Raw genomic sequence first — 20,082 nt, 5'->3', positions numbered from 1 at the left:
AGGATTCTTGGTCTCATGGCATCTATGATTTTCATGATACCTCTTGCAAGACTCCACATGAAAAAGATGCAGTGGTATTTGAAGTCTCTTTAGTCCCAGCACCAATATACATTATTGTTTCAAGTTTCAGTTCTGGGATTTGTGAGAAGAGAAATCATTTGTTGGCAACATAAAATATTCCTCATTTCAGGTCTTCCATTTTCTTCTTCTGCTCTAAAACAAGTCATTCACAGTAGACACCTCAGACTTTGCTTGAGGAGAAGTGTTAAGCGGGAATAAATGTGCACTGTCTCTGAGACAAAAAAGATGGGCCAAAGCAGATAAACTTAAAAGGGGTGCTAGTTATAACAAAGGCAGTCAACTCTTTGAATCATACATGGTCCCCAGACCCTCTTCCAGTAGTTATGGACAATAACACAGTAATGCTGTACGTAAACAAGCAAAGGGAACCAGATCTTGTCCCCTATGCAGCCTAGCTGTGTTAGCATAGGATAGAGCTTAACAGCACCATCTCACTCTGGAGGCATCTTGCATTCTCTCAGGGCGAAAGTATGTGGTAGACAAGCTAAGCAGAAGAATGTAGACCCTCATGAGTGGAAACTAGATTGGGGGGGGTCTTCCAAGATTTGATCCATCGGTGGGGGATTCCTCAGCTAGAACTTTTTGCCTTCTCTCTAAACAGTCAACCTGGCAAAATTATGTTCCAGAACTCCATTCAAGAAGGCCTAGAAGACAGGCCTTTTCTTTTCATTGGACAGAAATGTTCCAGTATATATTTCCACCCTTTCCACTGATTCCAGGGTACATCTGAAGATTCAGAAGGAATCCCCCGAGGTCATTGTAGTGATACCTTTCCGGCCCAGTCAACATTTGTTCTCCCTTCTTTTGGAAATAACTGAGGGCAAGTACTTATCACAAGTTTCCTTACAGACTGGATTAATTCAAATAAAAACAGGGATGTTTGATGCATCTTGACCTCAAACAACTACAGCTGACTACCTGGATGATAAGATCTTAATACCTTTTAGATACCTGTTAATTGAGGATATGCAGTAGGTACTGATACAGGTAATAAAGCCCACTATTAGAAAGTAATATATAAACTAATGGAAAAGTTTTTCTAGTTGGTGCCAACAAAATAACTAACATGCATTCAGGACAAGAGTATTTCAGGTTTTAAAACAGTTGTTTGAGTTACTATCATATGGCCTGTTTTAATCTTCTGTCAAAGTTAATTTGTTCGCTATTTTGGTGAATCTACCCATGGATTTGTCCTTTTCAATGCATTTTCATGTGAAAGTGTTTTTTGAAAGGGGTGCTGCATAAGACAGCTCCAAGGAAACCAGTGGCTCCTCTTATAATCTTAGTTTTATGTTAGAGAAGCTAACACTTGCTCCATTTGAACCAGGTTTGTCAGAAGAGTTTGACACCACAGCAGGATCAACAACAGGACGACACACATAAAAATTGACAATCCTCAGGAACCTTATAGAACTCATCAGGTTTTTTAGGAGCACGAGGCTGAAAATCAGGAGACTTGGAAGCAGCAATGAAAGTGTCTAACAAGGCAGCTAACACAGGAGGATCTGGTAATGGTTTAGGAGTATCCACCATAAGCAACTCATAATATTTTCTCTGAGTATCAGACACCTGAGATCAATACCACTTAAAGCATTCCATCATCCTAGTAATTGTGTCCCAAAAAGGACAATTCCTCAAAAGGGAGACTCAGGGCTAACAAAATCCTCTCATCTTCATCAGAACCATAAGGCAAAGGTGAAGTCATTGGTGAAGAATAGAACAAAAACCCCTCACCAGACACTTAATCCTTATCCAAGGAACCTGGTTCACTAAGCTGTTTAGAAAAGGTAGAGGTCCAAGGTGGAATGGACACTGAAACCCTTGAGGAGGCTTTATGGTCATTAAGACAGAAAACAAGCCATGACTAAACTCTTGCCATTCCCTTTGAGGATCCATAGGACAGACAGAAACATGATTCAGTTTCTGTCTTTTCTTAGAATGGACATCAGCTCTAACAAATACTGCAAGTTCCTACCCTTGGTGAGATTCGATAAGAGAACTCAGAACTTCCTCCCTGACCAAGATCTGCAGAGTCCCTCCAGGACCTGCTGAGATAATGAATTGTGCTTCCCCCTTGAAGTCCAGAGCAGACACCTGCAAAGCCTCGGAGGATGTGTGAAAATACGGATCCATGCCGGCCTCCAGCAGGGTTGCAGCAGAGGAATCAAATGTACATGCTAAACAACCTACAGTGCTATTACCTGCTTCTAGAGGAACATCTGGTGGAGGCTGGGCAGCTAAAGAATCCATCTGAGACTTCTTGGCCTTCTTTTTACCTAGAGGGAGCATCTCAGGGTTAAAGGATTCTGCTGTGGTACCCTGGGCTAATTGTTTTAAGCAGCTGTTTTTTTTTAAGATAAATGGCCAGGGAATGAAATAGTTTGAGTGTATTCATAGAAAGTATTCATTCATAGTTTAGTACAAGGCCAACTGCCCTTTATGGGCCATTTTAAGCCTAGCCAGTTACCCGGTTTGAAAATCAAACCCTGCAGCTTGTATTTGCAAGGTAAACACCTTAACTATTATGCCAAACCTCCCATCTTCGGCACAAATGCCTTACAGATACTACAAGAAGTATGGTCGTGAGAAGCACCCAAACAAAAAAGACACTGTGATGATCTTTATGGGTAATCTGGTCCCCACACTGACAGTTTCTCTTCTTGGATGACATGAACTCTAGGTAGTGTAATAAAATACAAGACCAAGAAAAGTTATTAAAACAAGGGGTTCAGACCAACTGGCAAAAATTGCATTCAAACTGGCAGCAAAAGAAGTGCTAGGTAGTTGCATCCATACATCTCTTTTATGCCCTTTGTTCTGTGTGGGGAGCATAAATGTGACATATAGTGCATCCAAGATCTTTTTTTAGGCTTTTCATACTGGCTGTGCATTAGGCTGCCCTGGGCGGTATATCTCTTCTATGAAGACTACTGCAACAGTGATACAGAAGGACATAATTCTTGCTAACACAAATCCTGTTCTAGCAACTTTTTAAGTTTAATAGAACATTATTTAAAATCTGTCCCTACCTTTGGGCCTTTGCCCCCCCCCCTATTATTTTAGGCTTTTTCCAGATTTAGGTTGAGAGATATGAACTTGATAAAAAATGGTTTGATGGCTTTTCTTTTTATTTTGGAGCCCAGATATATTTGCTGTCTCATGTAGTGAGAGACCTCCATTTGTAGATTTAATATCCTTAAACTTAGGACTTTTTTTTTTTTTTTTTACAGTTTGGATGATTAATTCTGTTGCACTCATATGTATTAACACATGTACTTAGGACGAATCGAAGAGATAATTGCAGACTGATTGCATTGTTTTGCCTCTCTAAAGCTGATAATTCTTAAAAACTCTTGACAGTTTAAAGAATTTAATTAGTTTAACAAGCTGTTGAGTGATTTTCCACATGGTGTTAGAAGTGGTTATTCTACTAAAACTGTTTTCACAGACTGTATATGTAAAGCATTTGTCAAATCTTCATTTAGAATGGGACATTGACTTTGACTATTTCTCACAAAGATGTCATAATTAGAGGGAAAAGTGTTGCTAAATTTGTTTCTTTATGCTCATCTCCAGTTAGAGTTCTATGGAGTTCTACAGTAGTCCACATCAGGATCCCTGTTTTTCTCTATAGTTATGAATGTTTTGAGTGTTATTAGTTTCATTTCTAAAATGCTCATTTATGTTTATAATATCTTTTTGATATCCTTCTCTTATTGAAAGGAGAAAGTTCTGAATGTATGAGAAGTCTGGTTTTGACAAATTACATCCAATTGATCCAACTACGTGCAGTTCACTTTTGAATGGATTGAAATACTGAAATTGATTTTTCTCATTACTTTACCATCCTTTATATACTTAGAGCAACTTGCTACAAGCTTACCTGTCTATATTTAGTCAAGAAATATCTAACCAAAGAAATTAAAATATCCGTAGGAAAATCGCTGTCATTCTCTTTCCTGGATTTTAAGTTGATAGTGTATTATCCAAGTATCAAAACTGTTTACAGCAATGTGTTAACTATTTATAATTATGTTTTATGCTTTATGCTTATTTTTTCACACAATTCTATACAAGGCAAAATCAGACATGAAACTGGTTTATTTGCTCATAAAGTTGTTCATGTGTCTTCATCTTAAGTTCTAATCTTCTGAATAGTACAAATAATTTGCACTCAATATGCTCATTTCTTGTGATCTCTAAAGAGAACACAGTTATATTATTTTGGGAGGTGTTGTGTTATCAGAAGACATTGTATGTATGCATGTGTCAATGTTTGTAAGATTGCAAATAAAAAGATGAAGTTTATTTTTTGAATGCTGCTGGTGTTAATTGCTTTTAGTATCCTTATGTACATAGCAGAGTTTTCTGAAGTTTTTTTCATTTAAATTTATGCACATTTAAATGTATATAATATCTTGCTTTTTGTGTTCAGTGCGATGCATTCTACATAGGGAAAACAATCAGGAAGTTGAGAGATTGCATTAAGGAACACTGTCAGGCATTAAGAAAGGGTGACCATTTTGGGTAGCCCTCGGTGCAAACAATTCAACTTTATTGTATTAGAAAAAAATTCTAGTTTGTGGGGAGATTGAGTTCTTTCACTTCAAGCTGGTGTTTGCTGATTGCAAATTAAGCTACAAGCAGACACGCCCCTAGCTTAAATGGTAATTTAAATGTAAAAAGCATTCTAAAATGGAACAGGTATGGTGGGAAAAGGAATCTTAACCATCCAAAGTTGTTTATATTATTTGTAACTGTTAAATGTCTGATGAAATTCGACTTTTAACATGAACGAATGAAAGCGCTCAAATTTTTAAGCTTTGTATGTTTTGAAAGTGACAATTAAAAGTTTTCTACTTTAAGTTCTGGCTGTGGTTTATGTTCCTCCAAGTCCGAAAAAGGTTTCTGTGTTAATGATGTATATATGTTTGTTTCTGTATATGTTTGAACTTGGCTCATTGAAAGTAAGGTATGCCTAATGATTATTTTTATTTTGTTTGGTTTTGTTAACTAGGATAAAGCACAAAAGAGCAATTTCAGCCTCAGTTTGGAGTATATAGTTTGATGTCCTTGTTGTGAGATGGAGAGGTCAGGGTTGAAAAAATATTTTGTTTTTTTTCTAGATTGTTGTAACTGAAACAAAATTTCTGACAAAATGTAACATCAAATAAAAATGAGAATAAGCATCTACATATCAGATCAACCTAACAAACAATATTATGTGCATGCAAGCTGGAAACATATATTTAAAAGAACTGCCATATAAAATATGGAGTAATTTTATTTTCCAGTATTGACATGAAATGTAAATGGCCTTGCAGGCATAGACAAAAAGCAGAACGTATTGAATTATAGTAAGTATTGTCAGATGCAAGTAACAATGTTACTGGAGATGCATTTGAATATAAATGAGCATGTGAATTTGACAAAGAAGTTCGGTATGGATGTTCTCCTTACTATCAGGGACAAAGGAAAAGGAGAGCCATAATACTGCTTATCAGACATGCTTTAAAATAATGGTCGATTTATGGTAGTAAGGGGTTACTTGCAGGGGAGGAGGATTGCACTGCCATGTATTTGACCTGTAACAACTATTATGGAACGTAGACTAATTTGATGAGAAATAACATTTTAGCAAGGAGTGTTATAGTGAGAACTCAAACCCAATTTGCAATATTGAGGATGTGTCAGGGGGAACCTAGAATGGGTATATTTCTGTAGAAGTATATAAGAATATTTGGTGTGGAAGATATGAATTCGGTAGCCAGAACTGAGAATTTGTGTCTTATTCCCAGAGATAAAATAAACGGAGTAGGCTAGATAGGAAATATATCTTATATGATCATGTGTACTTTATTGGCTGCTTTGATACCTTTTCAATAAGTATTTCAGGTCATTCACTAGTATAAACTAATGTATACATGTGAGTTAAAGGTGTACATTTGAGGCATTGGTGCTTTCCTATTTATCTATGAAAAAATGAATTTAAGGTCAAAGTATTTATTAAGGAAGACAGAGAAGTTTTCTCAGAAGAGAAAGCCAAGTGTAAAAGCATGGTAGAAATTGGAGCTAGAGATATGGGACAGATGAAATGTTAATTATTTAGATGGGTTGTCAAAGATTAAAGTGTTGTAGAATAAGGAGAATCTTACAGTGCAAGATGAGCAACTGCAGAGTGCTAACGTTAATATAAGGGAGTTTTTTGGTAATATGTATGAGTTTAGAAAGGTTGCTTTTAAATCACAATTTTTGAGGACTCTGAAACACAAAAATGTTTAGCACAACAACAGGCAACATAAAGTAGAAAGTGCTGTAGCCTAACATAGGGAGCCTGTGAGGAGAAAAAATACCCAGAGAATGTATCGCAGTATTAGAGATATTCTGGAAACTTTATGAAATGTTGTATAAAGCAGAGGACTGGGAAAACCAATAAAAGCCACACGTGGATATTTATGGAAGGCTTAATTATGCCACACTTGAGGAAGAATAGGCTGATAAATTAATAACCAAATAGGAACTGATGAGATAAAAATGGTGCTGTATAATAAATCAACAGGAAGTCTCCAGAAACAGACAATATTCCTATTAAAAGTTGGAAGCTAAGATGGCAAAGTGATAGAGATAGTTTAACACTATTTTAAAAGGGGAGATGTACCAGCATCTTAAAGGAAAGCTGTGCTGGCTGTATTGCCCAAAGGGGGTAAAGACCCTTCAGATTTGGCTTCATATTGATCCATTTTAATTTTAAGCTATGATTTTAATGTGTTTATATCTATAATAGCTGAGAGAATGGCAAACTTGTTACCAGAGTTGATAGGATCCATGTGGCCTTTTGAAAAGGAGGCAAATATTTGACAACATTAATGGAACAGTGAGGATGTTCCATATCGAAGCAGAATGTAAGAAAACACCATTATCATTGTTGGGTCTCGATGTAGAAAGAGTATTCAGTGAGTCAGCTGACATTTTATGACATTTTATGAGTAGGGCAATGGTAGTATTTGCATCCCCTGGCAAAATAAAAGGGTTAATTAGGAGAATATATGAAGGGTTTGCAGCAAGTGTCAAGGTGGGAGGGTTGCGCTCTAACAAGCTGTGTGTGAACAGAGGTAACAAAAAAGGATATCCTCATTTATTTTATGTTTAGAACTGCTGACAAAGAAAATAAGGGGTTTAAAAACTGAAACATATAACTGACATGATATTTGAGAACAATTAGCTTTATATGCAGAACATATTGTTTTGTACTTTATAAATCCAGACAGTGATATTTTAGTGTTATGGAGCAGAATGTAGAATGAAGATAAAACAAACATCATAGTAGTAAACTGTGTTCCCATGCTTGAGTTGGTTTAACAGTACTCATACTTATGGGTGCATGATGAAATTAAATGTTTAGCTATATGGATTAAAAAGGATTATGTGGGAAGAAAATAAAAGATAATATAAAAATGTAAAAGCTGGAAGCTTTTTACTTATGAACATGGACAGTAAGATGCAAGCAGTGAAAGTTCAGTCATAATTTCATCAGGAATTAAGTGAAGGATAAATTGAACAACTTAAACCTATGAATGTATGTAATGTTGGAATGAATTAAAATTGTTAAAAAGAACGTGAATACTGCATGCCTTTACAATGGAAACTTATTATTTTTATTTTCTATTCATGTGTGTAATTCCACATTACAGTTTAAAATGTAATGATTTAAGATATTTTTAAAAATTATTTAATTGTATCGCATTCCTGATCTACATGACAGTAGACGATGGTCTCAGTACCATGTTTCATTTTGTGACTCAGAGACATATCCCAAGTTTAGACAAGCCATGTTGATGTTTATTCAGCAGTGATAGTGTAACAGTTCTATGCTTTCACAGCCTGTCTCCCTTCCTGCTCATCCACCTTCTGTTTACCCAACATTTTATGTAAATAAATATTTGTGCCCATTGACATCACTCCCCCAACCTTGTCCGGTTTCATAATACGGATCGTGTGGTTACCCCCTCAAATCACTGAGTAATTTTTCTTTTCTTGTCAAGTTATAGTAATTATGTCATGTGTTACTTGCGAAAAACTGCCTTATTTCTTGCTGACATAGTTTTTCGTATACAGCAACAGGGGTCATTGGGGGGTAAATGTATTTTATGGGACAATATTTTACCAGTTGCCACCTCATTTAAATTCAAATTTAAAAAAAGTGTCTACCATATTTAACTTTCAATTTGGAACAAAAGTGGACTCTTTAGATAGCATGTTTAAATAGGTATAATTACACATCTTAAAACCCCCACAGTCAAAAGCAGTACCTTTTACAATCTTGTTCAAGATCGTTTTGTTCATCCTGTGCCTCTTCCCTGCTGAGACAGTACTGTCCTCTGGCCTTATTCCTAATATTTCTGATAATTATGGAGATCCTCCTGGGGATAAAAGGTTCACTGAATTTTTCTCTCACCCTTTGTGAACATCAAACAGGCGGAGGGAGGGGATGGGGTTGGAAAATTTTCTTAGTCAATGAATTCTCCATTTTTATTTGTAATTCCTTATATTCTATTCAGCCTTGTTGACCACAGCATGCTGTTTATTTTTTATTTGTATTCATTCCAGGATTATATTGCCCAAATATTCTGTCTCATCTCTCAGGTTTCAATTGCTTTTGCTCCCAAAGTGTCACAATATTTTTCCATAGCAAGAAAAACTTTGTTGACCAATTCAGTATGTAAATCAAACAACAGGTCATTAGTGGTGTCATCTTGTAACTTCCGTATTTCTTGTTCTAGGTCCTTTAATATTGGTAAGACAAAACACCCTCCCTGAAAAAGGATTTGTCAGCATTTATATGCTATAAAAAAGCATGATGGAAATAATGCATTAAGCATTCATTCTAATGACTGTATAGGTTTTAAGAAGTTTATTTTTTCATTTTGGAAAAGGTGCGCAAAAAGTACAAAACGTAACTGGGATAGTTTTTTTGGAATCCTAAGAATTATTTTAGCAGATATTGTTGGATGCCACAAAAAGCCCAGGTTTGAATGAAATCTGTTCAAAGTGTATTTCATATGAGAGATGATAAAATTTAAAGGTGTAGCAGCATAATATTATTTTAACATATGGTTTCATTTTTAATAACTTTTAATGAATTGATATGTATTTGCACAACTGTATATGTATTTTTAGAGTGTTAATGTTGTTTAAAGAGCCATTAACTATTGGGTAAATTAATTATTAATTATTGTTTTAATTATTGTGGTAATTGGTTTGTGTGTTTTATAAGTGATGAGAAGTTATATCAATACTGTTCTGATGAAGTTCCAAGTTGTAAGGAAAGAATGCAAACTGTTTTATTAAAGTTGCATAATGAGTACTGTTTTTTTTGTTTGTTTTTTATGGTAGTTTATTCTCAGCACCTTAAGAAGATTTCCTAGTGGTTTGTCTTGCATTGTTTTGCTAATCCCTCTTGATTTCTTGTGAAGATAGTTCAAAGGAATACAACCGTGTATATCATAGTGCGTGCTACAAGTTTCAGTCCTCTTAACCTTAAAGAAGCTATTATGTATAGGGAATTTCTGAGAGTTGAAGGTCTCCTTCATTCATTTCAGTTTTTAGATCTCCACTTACTCACACATCCCCTACTGCCACTGTCTCCTCCTCCTCCTGGCATTTGCCTTTCAACTCCCTAGTACTTTTAAATATTACACCCAGGTCAGGTGTCCCCCGATAGATTTTCCAGAAGGCTGAACTCTAACCCTAATCCCATGACTCCCTTGGCATTCAGTTCACTAGCCTCTTGCCTTTTGGGTGCATAGTCCAACTTAAAATAATTTTCCTGTCACTTTTTCAGTGTATCTCCCTCTTTTTCCCTTTTATTATATTTCCCCACAATCACCAATACAACTTGTATTAACAGTTGACACATTCCCTAGCCAGCACCATGGATAAAGGGATAAAACCCTAGCTACAGCCCAGGCTTGATTAGCAACTCATCTTGAGGAGCTGATAGGGAAGGATGGGTGTGCCCACAGTGAGGGTGGGGGTGGTCACAGCTAAGGTGGTCTCTGAAAAGGAGGTGTTATCTTCTGGACATCTGTGACAGTTCTTCAATCTATTTTAACTTCAGAGATTCCTGGACACCCCCAGTAGAGATCCATGTGGCATATCCCAATCTCTCTAAAGTTGGTGTGGTAGAGCAAGTAGATGGCCACTCCAACCTGTCCTTCTTGGATCTTTTCAGTGCCCCAAGACCAGTTTCGAACTCTTGTTATTGGCAGTGCATATGAACATCTTGCCTTTGTGGTCAGTATATATTTTCGAGGAAAGTCTGTTGCAGCAAGTGTCATTTTCCTTATACCCTGTTTCACTTTGATTATTGTGTATTTGTAGATACTCTAGTTTGCTTCAGAATTTTTTCATACCTCTTAACTGTACAGATTTTGGCTGAATGTCCAGATTTTTGCCTAATATTTTTGGTCCATTTTAAATAAAATTACGGTTTTCTGGCAAATTAGTGGCAAATCATTAACAATTTAAGTTAGAAACTACATACCCTTCAGAAAATTCATGCTAGTGTAAAACCTGTTATTCTATCAATGTTTTAAGTTTGTAAAAGCAATATTTAAAGATTGTCCCTATTTTTGAGACTTTGTCCCACTTTTATTTATGCCTTTGTCCAAATTTCTTGCTCTAAGAGGTTGACAGGTATGATTATTGTATAAATGAAATGTTCAGGTTTTAACTGTATATCTTTGATATTTGTTTGTTTGGTTATTGAGGGTACCAGGAACAAAGAAGGTCAAGAATTTGGGGGTCTTTGGAATGCACACACTCTTATTAACCAATGCACAGAGAGACTAGTGCAGATGAACACAAGCATATCCTGCCCTCTGCCACTTGGGTAATGACACACTTTTCTTTTCCTTATTTATATTTTTTTCGAATGGTCCTCCATGCTGACCACCAAACCCTGTTCAAAAGAAGTTCTCATTCCATTTTACTCTGTCCTAATCAGATCAATTATTGATTATATCTCCCCTTTTAGTGTGCATCTTTTCAGGTACATTGCATAGATAGAAAGATCCAACATGTTCTTAAAGATTACCAGATGAAAGACCCTTAGCTACCAAGACAGGCTTCTGAAGCTCTAGCCATGTACTGTCACTCTCATATACATTTCTGTGAGGGGATTTATATATAGCAGTCATTGCTGTCAGTGAACAAGCCCTCCTTGATTTCCTTCCCCACTACAAAACAAATGACTTCAGAAACACTTAAACTAAAGGTGTTATTCTCCATCAAATAATAAATAAGACACACTGGAGAGGCATTATTAATTACTCAACACCACCCCCCCGAATATCTTCCATTACTTATGAAAATAAATACCCTCATCTTCTTTAAGGTAGACATATACATTTGGATGGATGCCTATAAATGAATCACTGGCCTGGCTCGTTTTGTCCGCCTGGGTTTTTGGTAAGATGATTATGATATGTGGACTGACTTTACCTTTTAAAAAAAACTGCTCACCCTTTTGACCACTTTATTCCTGGTCACAGACTGGCCAAGACCTACCTGTTAGGGAAGAGTCAGACCTTTGTGAGCTCTCATTCTCTGGTATTTCATATTTTTTTGTGCTCTGTCTTTATCTTATGTAAAATCATCGGGGTGGATCTGTGTCCCCCTGATGGACTGTCAGAACATATGCTTCTATTTTACAGTAGGGCTGAAGTAAAGGTCTTACCACTGTTCATATCTCTCAACCTCTTAACACGAAATCTGGACAAAGCCAAAATAATGGAGGGACAATGGCTTAAAAATAGGGACAGATTTTAAATATTTCTCTTATAAACCTAGTAAGTTACTAGAATTACAGGTGTTGTGTTGGCATGTATTTTCTGAAGTGTGTAAAGTTTGAAACTCAAATGACTGAAGTTATTTAGTGACTTTAGTCCTTCGTAATTTGCCAGAAAAAACACAAATTTTACAAAGAACAGACCAAAAATGAGACAAAAATGTGGACATTCTGTGAAAATTTGGACAGTTGAGAGAGAAACCCATCACTGAAAATTTCATCCCTCCCGCCCTCTCTGCTCATTTCTCTCCCTCTGCTCAGCTTCTCAGGAATTATGTCCACTGACTGAACCTGTATCTCCTATGTCACGCTTACTTCTGCTCAACAGGGTGAGCAGGATCATGAAAAACTTGATAGTGTTATGTGTAAATATATAGGAAGTATTGTCCACATGTCCAGAGTACATAATCAACACAGAGGGACCTCTTGAAAGCCAGTAGAAAAGGTTAAAACTCGAATATCAGAAATGTTTCTTTTTTTTTTTTTTTTTTTTTCTATATTTTACAATGTTTGTTTCTCTTGAACTTTGCTTATGGATCCCATGAAGTTACTGAACAACAGTGGTTTAAATTATGCCATGGTATTGGTTGCTTTGTGTTCATTGCTATGCTCCAATTGGAGAGTGTTAAAGAACATACCTTGTAATTGTTGATACTGAAAAAAATTGCTAGCAAGTGGGGTAAAAACAGAAATATTGCAAACTAACTTTCTTTTCTTCCATTGTAATTTACTCTTCCTCTTGCAGAAAGTCACGCTTGTTTTTTAAATACTGGCACAAGGAGCAGCTAGCCAAATGTGTGAACAGACTCGACCAAGCAGCAGTAATCATTCAGAAATGTGAGTGAGAAATAAATAATGCTGTACTGCTATGAAGTATATTGTTTTTTTCTTCTAAAATGAGAATATTACAATACAGAATCAACAGGACCATCAATCTTTATCTCATGAGAACAAATGTTGAATTAATTAATTTTTAAACTGACGTAGTAACAGTGAGCTCAAATGAAATGTAGCTTTTGAAAGGAAACCTGGAGACAAAACAAATGAACTTGCTCTGTCAGTGTCACATGGCTCATAAAAGGATTAGGGGCTAAGTCTCTGACTTCACAGCCTTGCAACTTAACCAACGCATATTCTGCTGCAATGAGTGTGATTGAAAGAGTCTCTCTCTGACTCAGTGCTGCTTCCAGACTCAAATTGGGTAGTTTGCAGTTCGTAAAAGTTTTTTAAGTAGACCAGGAAAGTGGCTTTGATCAACTGCATATAGAGGCCAAAACTCCTTGACCCTGCACTGTTATTTCTACACTTTTCTTTCTTCTCTGGTTAAAAAAATCACTAGTAAATCCTGCTTGTGAATGTTGTCTGCTTATTAAAATTATTGACTGTTGTTCTTATGGGTGCAGATGGATCCCTTTATTTACAAGAGGCTTTTATGTATACATAGCAATGTAAAATGCAACCAGCGTCTACACCATAAATATAATGATTGATGCATGGTGATTTGCTTTGATAGTCAAGTAAACAGTGTATAAATGCACAGTGAATAATTTGAGTTATTTAGTAAACAAGGGAGACACTAACAGCTCTAGCAGCTCATCTTCCAGGGCATAGTTTTTTTCAGCTGGAAAATGAACCGCTTATTTGCCATAATAAAAAAAGTGAGAATAAATCTGAATAAAGTTGAGTGAACAAAGTAGAAAGAAAGGTAGCTGAAGGAAAAGTTGGAGTAAGCATGTAGGCAGTAGGGGACTTTGGAAAATGAGAGTACAATCTCCAAGAGGGCCAGAGTCATTCAGATGTGTGGTGTGTTTATGTTTTGCAAACATGTTGTAGTTTGTCAATTTCACCAAAGTAGTATTTAAGACCGCGTAACTAACTTGAGTGTTTAAAAAAACTGATGTCATTAACTAAAAGTATTGCATCATTTGTGTACAGTTAGTTATTTAAAGCACTTAAAAATAAGCCATAGACAGCATCTGTATTAGTTTTTTAACAAAAGCATCTTTATTAAATTATGTTTGGCATAGGCAGTCTTACATTTGTATAAATGAACAAACCACATTAACACAATTTTAGTTGCAAACATTATACATCACTTATAATATATACAGTCATTGTCAATTAAATATTAAATAGGTCATTCAAATCCCACCTTCTTTTAAACTTTGTTCCTCTTCTGCATATAATGTTCCCACAATTCCCATTTTTTCCTATGTAGTTTGCTCCTTCTTTATTCTAAAGATCCCAATTCCAGTTATTTTATCTCTGTTACTATATTCACTACTTCTGGTAAAGTTGGTTTAGACTTTGATTTCCATTTTCTAGTAATTGCTTTTTTGGCAGCCACCATAATTAGACTCAGCAAGGCTTTACTATGTCTAGGTAATTCTGATTCTGCATCATAGCACAAAATAATCTCCTTAGTTACACCAGTTTGCTCACCCAGTATCTCCGACAAAGCAGTCTGCAGGGAATCTTTAAAGTCTGCTAACTCATTACACTCCCATAAAATATGTTCCCAGTTACCTCTTTCTCCTCTATCACACCTCCAACATTTGCTGTCTACCTGAGGAAAAAATGATTTGGAGTCTACTTGGGATATAAAAATACCTATGTAAACACTTCCAAGCAACAATCCTAAATCTACTGGACTTAGTTGCATATTTGGGAGATATACATATACCCCCATTGTCTTTTTATGAAGTGCTTATACAGTCTCTCTTCCCAATCCTTTCTAAGCTCCTCTGATTGTTGTAGGTGTCATGCAGTGTTTAATATGCTCTACTAATTATTCCTTTAATGGCAGCTTCTTTTCTAGATTCTGTTAAGAACTCTACCAGTGCTGGTCTTTCATCTAGGACCCCCTTATTTCTTTCTGTTTGCTTATACTGTGATATCAATCCTTGATAGGGAAGGCAATCTCTAACCTGCAGTTTAAATAAATTCTTGGCACATTCTATTACCTTTTGCTTTCTAGTTATTTGCTCCCAATACCTTGGATCATTTGCCAGTTGTCTCCAATGAATTCCAGCGTGCCTGTTGTCTGTACCTCTACTTGCAGTCTTCCCTATTGGCAGAATCTCTTTTCTCCATTCCCATACTGGCTTAGTTCTTAAAATACTTTCTGAATATAATATTCTGTATGATTAATGTCATTCTCCTTAAGGGTCTACATCTAAAACCTCTGTCTCTTCTTGTTTCTGAAGCTTCTCCCTTGCCAATTTGAATTACAGTTTTCTGCTTGTGCTATGTACAAGAGCCTTAACTGTGTTGCTCTAAAATTCCCCTTCAAATCAGGTAATCCTAGTATGCATTGGTCTACTGGAAGAATCAGCTTATCTCACTTGACCCATGTCATCTTCCCTCTATGATAAAATTCTTCAGATATTTTTTAATTGCTATTTACAACTTTTCCTCTGGTTGATAAAAATATGCCTGACCTGTGTGTAACACTAAAGGGACTAGAAACATTTTAGCTGCTTGTATCTTACTATCCCTATCCATATAACAAAGCTTCTTTTTCTCAGTTTTTGTATTCTCTTCTGTTTAGTCTCCTCCCACATACCTTAGCTGCCACAACTGAATCATTTTTAATCCATACTCCTAAATACTTAATTTTTTCATATCCCCATAAATATGGATATTCCTGGACCATTTCCTGTGTGGATACATAATATATTGCTATTACCTTTATTTTAGCTTCATAAATTTTGGATCCCAAGAAGATCTGAAACTGTCTTAAAATTTTCCACAACACTGTAATGTCCCTTTCTGGTTTTGTCAGGTTTAAAATAATATCTTCAAACAGAGCCAGCTTTTCATAACTACCATACCAATTATATCCTTGAATTTCTGGGTCACTTATTTTCTTTGCCAACAGTTCTAAATATAATGCAAACAAGAAAGGGGAAACGGGTCACCCCTGCCTGGTTCCTTTACTCAAGCAGAAATTATCAGGGAGGACCCCACCCACTTTAATTTTTGCCTAAATATTGTGGGAAGAAATAGTCAGGATATTGTTATGGCTAGGCTTGTATAGGCCCTAGGGCCTATAACCGAGTACCAACCTATGAACCTCCAATCCCTCAATATATACACCTCATCAATCTTATAATTTTATCAGGGAAAGCAACTACTTCTATTGCCCTGCTCATGAAGTCTCAGCTTACTCTGTCAAATGCTTTCTCTGCATCAAGACCCACCAACAGTGTTATTTTCATACATTCTGCTTCCCTCTAGATCATCAGTGTTCTGTTAATGTTATCAAATGTTTGCCGGTCCTCCACAAAACCACATTGATCCACATCTATTGATTTTGGCATCACTTTTGCTATTCTTTTAGCCATTACAAACATAAACACTTTATAATCATAGTTTAGTAATGAAATGGGCCTGTAAGAAGTTGATTCCGATGGCTCTTTACCTTCTTTAGGTATTACAGCTACCACCGCTTTCTTCCAAGATGTTGATACTTCTCCTCCTCTTAAAAAACTGTTAAAACCGTCCAGATCTTTATCAGTTTTTCCCTCCTAGCTTCCAAGCTTCCACTGGAATACCATCTATTCCTGAGGACTTTCCTGTAGATTCAAATATTCCCTTATTTGGATAACCTTCCTTCATTTTCTAGCCTTCCTCAGCCTCCTGCTTGCCAGGTTCCTCATTTTCCTTTCGTCCAGAAGGGTGTGGTAGAACAGGGAACTAACCAACCTCTATCCCTGTGTCAACAGGGAACAATGTTTTATTTTAGAATTCTTCAGATTCCCAGGAAGGAGTGGTCGGGGAGGCCCATTCTAGAGCTGTCCTATCTCAACACTTTTGTGAAGATTCCTTCATTTAAGATGTGGTCTCTTCAGACCCTCTTCCCTTCCTCAAACTTTTCTTGTATTCCCTAGATTTGAAGGACACTTACCTGCATATTCCTATTCACCCTCTCTTCAGGATGTGTTTACATTTATCTGATTCTTCCTGTCATTATCAATTCTCTGCTTTGATTTTTGTTCTTTCTACAGCTCCAGTGGTATTTATCAAATGTCTGGCCCCTGTGGAAGCCTTCTGCAAACTTCACGTAATTCAAATATTCCCTTATTTGGACAACCTTCTGATTCAGATTCCTTCTCAGCAGCTTCTTGTGTACCTGCTGTATACTGAGAGTTGAACTGAATCTCAAAATGTCTGTCTTGACCCTGTCTCAGGACCAAGTATTTTTTGGGTGCAGGATTCGGACCCATCCCAATGTTGATTTGCCTTCTACCTCCCAAGATACTCTTTTTGACTGCCTATTTCCAGTCTCCCTTTCCTCTTCCTGTTCGTCCTACAAGGGAATTTCTCTGAACTCTGGGTACATGGAACCATAGGAATGCTGGATGACTTTTGCCAAACTCCGGAAACTTTAGTGGTATCTTAAGGTTGTTTGGCCTCAGCACTGCCACTTGCTGGAATTCCTAGTTTCGCTGTTACCTTGTCTCAAATTCAAACTGTGCATCAAGACTGCCTTTTCAGGTTCCTCTTTCTACTCAAGAGCTGTCCACAGATACTTTTGATCGAGGGTGGGGAGCTTCCTTCAACAACCTGAATGTTCAGGGTCTTTGGTCCCATCAATAGACGTCAGATCACATCAGTATCAGAGATGAGTTTCTATAATGCCTTTAAATGTCAGTGGCCTTGCAGATAAATACAAAAGAGAGAGCCTAGTGAATGAACTATAGCTATGCTACAAGAGATACATTTGGAAAGAACTGAATGTGAGAATTTGATAAAGAAAGTTTTTCAGGATGGTTATTCGGTGAAATACCTGGGGCAAAGGAAAAGAGGAGTACTTTTATTAATTGCAAGATGAGCTCCAATAGTGATAGAAGAGGATAAAAAGATAATAATGGTAGATTTTCAGTACTAATGTGTTACTGGCAAGGGAGAAGGATTATACTGGCATGTATTTATATTCCACCAAAAACTGCTGTAATGGAGCTTAAGAAAATTCTGGAAGAAATCAGCTTTCAGCAAGGAATATTACAAAGGAGGGCAGATTTTTGAAAAAAATTATGAAAATATTTTGAATGGAAGATGTGAATTCAGTACTAGGAGTTCTGAGTGAATTTACATATTATTCCCCAAGATCAATAACTGGGCTAGGCTAGACCAAATTTGCATTTCACAGGAACATCTGCATTTAACTGAAGGTCTTGATACGCACACATTATTTCAGATCATGCGTCAGTAATAACTAAAATAAAAAAAGGGTAATGAAATAAAAATGAGAGACTGGCACTTCCCACCTGTCTGTTGAAAAAGGAGGAATTTAAAGAATGGGTATTGGAAATTATTCAGGAGCTGTTAGAGAAGATTTCCTCTGAAAATATAGCTAGGGAGTGGAATAAAGTTAAAGTGGAGTTTAAAAGTAGGGTGTAAATAAAAGAAAGGGTGATGTGGTTAAGAAGTATTTAGTGGGACTGACAAATGGTAAAGTATTGCTAAACAGGGGGAATCCTACAGATCAAGAAGAGGAGCAACTATAGAATGCTAAACAGAAAATAAGGGATTACCTCAATAATATGCATGAGTTTAGAAAGATTGCTGCTAAACAATTGTTTTGTGATGATAACTCTAGAGCACAAAAACTTTTAGCATGACAACTTGGGCAATAGAAAGTAGAGGGAGCCTATAACAAGGAAGATAACAGATCCTGTAGAAGTATTAGAAATATTTCAGAAATTCTATGAAAGTCTGTATAAAGCAGAGAAATGTGGAAATCAACAAAAGGTACAAATGGAAATGTTTATAGGAGAATTAAATATGCCAAGGTTAGAGGTGGATGAGGCTCAATTACTAACATGATTGGAGGAGATGAGATTAAAAATTGTGATGCATAACCAATCTACAGGAAAGTCCTCAGGAATAGATGGTATTCCTGTGGAAGTTTGGAAGCTAAGAGGGAAAAAACTGATAAAGATATGGAAGGTTTTCTTTAACAGTATTTTATGAGGAGAAGTACATTCTGGCAGAAAGCAGTGGTAGCTGCAATTCTTAGAGGGTAAAGATCTGTCAGATCCAGCTTCATACAGCCCCATTTCAGTACTTAACCAGGATTATAAAAGGCCTGTCTGTAATGGCTAACAGATTATTGGTAATCCAGAGGGGAGAAGAATGTAAGAAAATACCACTGTTGCTAGTGGGTCTTGATTCAGAGAAAGCATTTGACAGAGTAAGCTAGGACTTTATGAGCAGAGCAATGAAATCATTTGCATTCTCAGATAAAATTTAAAGGTTGATTAGGAGTATATATTGTGGGATTGGAGGAGAAAATTAAAGTGGGTAGGGTCCTTTCTGATAATTTCTGCTTGAGCAGAAGGACCAGGCATGGGTGTCCCCCTCTCCCCTTTATTTGCATTATATTTAGAACCATTGGCAAAGAAAATAAGGGACTCAGAAATCCAAGGATACAATTGGTATAGTAGTCAAAAAAGCTGGCTCTTTTTGCAGATATTATTTTATACCTGACAAATTTTGAAAAGACATTTTGAGATAGTTTTAAATCTTTCTGTGATACAAATTTAGCAAAGCTGAAACAAAGGTAACAGTAAACTGTGTACCCACGCACAAACTAGTTCAGCAATATTCATATTTAATGGGACATGATGAGGTATTTAGGAGTATGGATTAAAAATTATTCTGGTGTGGCAGTTAAGGATTTGTAGGAAGAGACTAAACAAAAGATAATACAAAAACTGAGAAAATGGAATCTCTGTTATATGGACATGGATAGTAAGATACAAACAGTTAAAAAGTTATACAAAGATCAGGCATATTTTTATCAACCAAAGGAAGGGTTGTGGATAGCAATTAATAAAGAGCTGAAGGATTTTATCTGGGAGGGGAAGATGGCAAAACTCGTGTGGGATAAGTTGATTCTTCCAACAGAACAAGGGGGATTCAGATTACTCGATTTAAAGGGATATTTCAGAGCAGTAGAGTTACGGCTCCTATATATACCACAACCATCATAATATAATTTGAAGTGGTAAAAGGATGATGAATGAAACAAGGGGAGAAGCTCAAGAAACAAGGAGCGACTGGAATTTTGGATGTAAACCTTTAAGGCGAATAATAGTAATCATACAGAGTATTATATTGATAAAGTTGTAGAAAGTATTCTAAGA

The 20,082-nt window shown here is 36.4% G+C and overlaps 1 protein-coding gene across 2 annotated transcripts in view; it reads left to right on the top strand.

Annotated features, from left to right (window-relative positions):
* Window positions 1-20,082, top strand: part of LOC122807596 (myosin-IIIb-like) — a 2,420,886-nt gene that overhangs the window by 2,086,780 nt on the left and 314,024 nt on the right. For both annotated transcript variants that reach the window (XM_044078517.1, XM_044078510.1), the window contains exon 22: window positions 12,675-12,766. In XM_044078517.1, the coding sequence (XP_043934452.1) occupies window positions 12,675-12,766 (92 nt within the window). The remainder of the gene's footprint in view (window positions 1-12,674; window positions 12,767-20,082) is intronic.

Source organism: Protopterus annectens, chromosome 1.part1, assembly GCF_019279795.1.
Source record: "Protopterus annectens isolate FY-2018-M chromosome 1.part1, PAN1.0, whole genome shotgun sequence".
Taxonomy (NCBI): domain Eukaryota; kingdom Metazoa; phylum Chordata; order Ceratodontiformes; family Protopteridae; genus Protopterus; species Protopterus annectens.
The sequence above is the reverse complement of the archived record's forward strand: the minus strand, read 5'-3'. Positions and strand labels throughout refer to the sequence as shown.